This window comes from Drosophila ananassae, chromosome 3R (genome assembly GCF_017639315.1).
Source record: "Drosophila ananassae strain 14024-0371.13 chromosome 3R, ASM1763931v2, whole genome shotgun sequence".
Classification (NCBI taxonomy): domain Eukaryota; kingdom Metazoa; phylum Arthropoda; class Insecta; order Diptera; family Drosophilidae; genus Drosophila; species Drosophila ananassae.
In genome coordinates this window covers 20,108,596-20,110,687 of record NC_057930.1, presented here as the reverse complement: position 1 = coordinate 20,110,687, position 2,092 = coordinate 20,108,596, and the positions used below count along the sequence as shown (strand labels likewise).

At 45.2% G+C, this 2,092-nt stretch overlaps 1 protein-coding gene across 1 annotated transcript; it reads left to right on the top strand.

The window, feature by feature from the left end:
• LOC6498256 (trypsin) lies at positions 1–850 on the top strand. The gene has a single exon (XM_001962376.4). It carries the CDS (start codon positions 27–29, stop codon positions 798–800), a length of 774 nt encoding a protein of 257 aa, XP_001962412.1. The 5' UTR covers positions 1–26; the 3' UTR covers positions 801–850.
• Positions 851–2,092: the final 1,242 nt, after the last annotated feature.

Below are 2,092 nucleotides of genomic sequence, written 5' to 3'. Positions count from 1 at the left end.
AATTTCATTCAGTGATCGTTTCGAGAATGAACCGCATGCTATTGAGTGTTTTGGCGCTGGTCGCCCTCTGTGCCTCCGGCCAGGCCCGTCCTGACTACGAATTCCCCTTCGGAAGGATCGTCAACGGTGAGGCTACCACCATCGAAAGCCATCCCTACCAGGTCTCCATCCAGACCACCAAGGGCTCCCACTTCTGTGGTGGCAGCATCATCGATTCCGAAACCATTGTGACCGCCGCCCACTGCATGCAGTCGTACGCCGCCAGCGAGCTACAGATCCGCCTCGGCTCCACCTCCAGGAGCGACGGCGGTGAGGTGGTCAGTGTGAGGACCTTCAAGTTCCACGAGGGCTACAACAGCAAGCTGATGGTCAACGACGTGGCCATCATCAAGCTCAGCTCCCCCGTCCGCCAGACCAGCAAGATCCGCTTCGTCGAACTCGCCGACACCACTCCCGCCTCCGGGACCGAGGCTATTGTCACCGGCTGGGGCACCACCTGCTTCCTGTTCTGTTCCTCCCCCGATACCCTGATGAGCGTGGCCGTGGACCTCCTGCAAAAGTCTGATTGTGAAAGCGATAAATACAGCTACGGCGACTCCATCCAGGATACCATGGTCTGTGCCTACTCCGAGAAGAAGGACGCCTGCCAGGGTGATTCCGGTGGCCCGTTGGTGGCCAACAACAAACTTGTCGGCGTTGTCTCCTGGGGCAATGGCTGTGCCTGGTCTGGCTACCCCGGAGTCTATGCCGATGTGGCCTCCCTCAAGAGCTGGATCGAGCAGACCGCCGCCGAGTTGTAAATCGAACAAGATCACTTTTAATAAAAGTTCAAGTTTAATTGCATAAAAAATAGGTGGTTTTAGGTAATTTAGATCTTATTAGTGACTGGGAAGGCTATAAAAATTTAAAATTTAAAGTAATTCATGATATGGAGTTACCTTTTATTTAGCAAGTTATAAAGTTAAAGTTAAAACGTGAAACCATTAGAGAACAAGCTCTGATATATTCATTCGAAACTCTTAAGATTCCGTTAAGATAAAGTCCAGATTAAGGCTATATAACTAATATGTCAAGTTTAGAATTGAAAATAGTTTTTAAGTAGATCTCGACAGATTATTGTTTCATAAGCAATTCAACCAGCTTATAACTTGTATAAAATATTACTTACATATTTTATTCTAAAGAAATACCAAAAAGTGAAATGAAACTCTCATCCTGTTGCTTCATAATTTATGGAATGAAGTCCCGATTTCGGCTAGACACACCGCTCCCAGAGGGGCGTTTGCTAGACGACCTCTCCCACAACCAGACTAGACTGGAATTTTGATTAAAAATGTTTTTAGATACCGGATAAACGGATAAAATGTAGTCTGTGACTGCAACAAATGTTTCCCACACACACAAACACACACACACCTATTGTCACGCCCATTTTGTGGACTTGTGAACTGGTTTTTTCCAATGGAGTGGGCGTCATCGTTCGGTTGTTTTATATAAAGCTGTTAAATACTTAAGTGTAATTTATGGCATGCGATATTATTCGGTCGTTGGCTGTCATGTTTGCTAAAAGTTTTGCATATGCCAAACCAATCCCCAAAAACTTAAGCGACCAAGGACGAAGGACTAACGACCAAGGACTAAGGACCCAGGACTATGGATAATATGTTGGGACGTCAACAAACTTACACGAGTTTCTTACGAAATTGTTGAGGCCAGCAGGCTGGGATTTGTTAGCCCGTCGTTACTTGGTCCGTTGTTAGTTTTTTAACCCTCAGTTAGTGGCTGGAGTTCACCATTCTTGGCATATTTTGGGGCTGTCGCCAAATGAGTGCCTTGTGTTGCACGAACCGAGGGCATATACACCAGTCTATTAGCACTTAATAAACGAGAAAGTCTGAGACGGGCTGTGTCTGTCATTTGGTGGCATGTAGGGATTACAAGGACACGATAATAGACTTTGATGGCAAACACATAAATGACTAAATATGGCTCTAAATGTCATAGAAGTTCCAAAAATTACTCATACGACATGGAAGCCAGTTAATTAAATTCCACTTTTTGGAATTGATTAACTAGAAAAGCAAGATTTAAA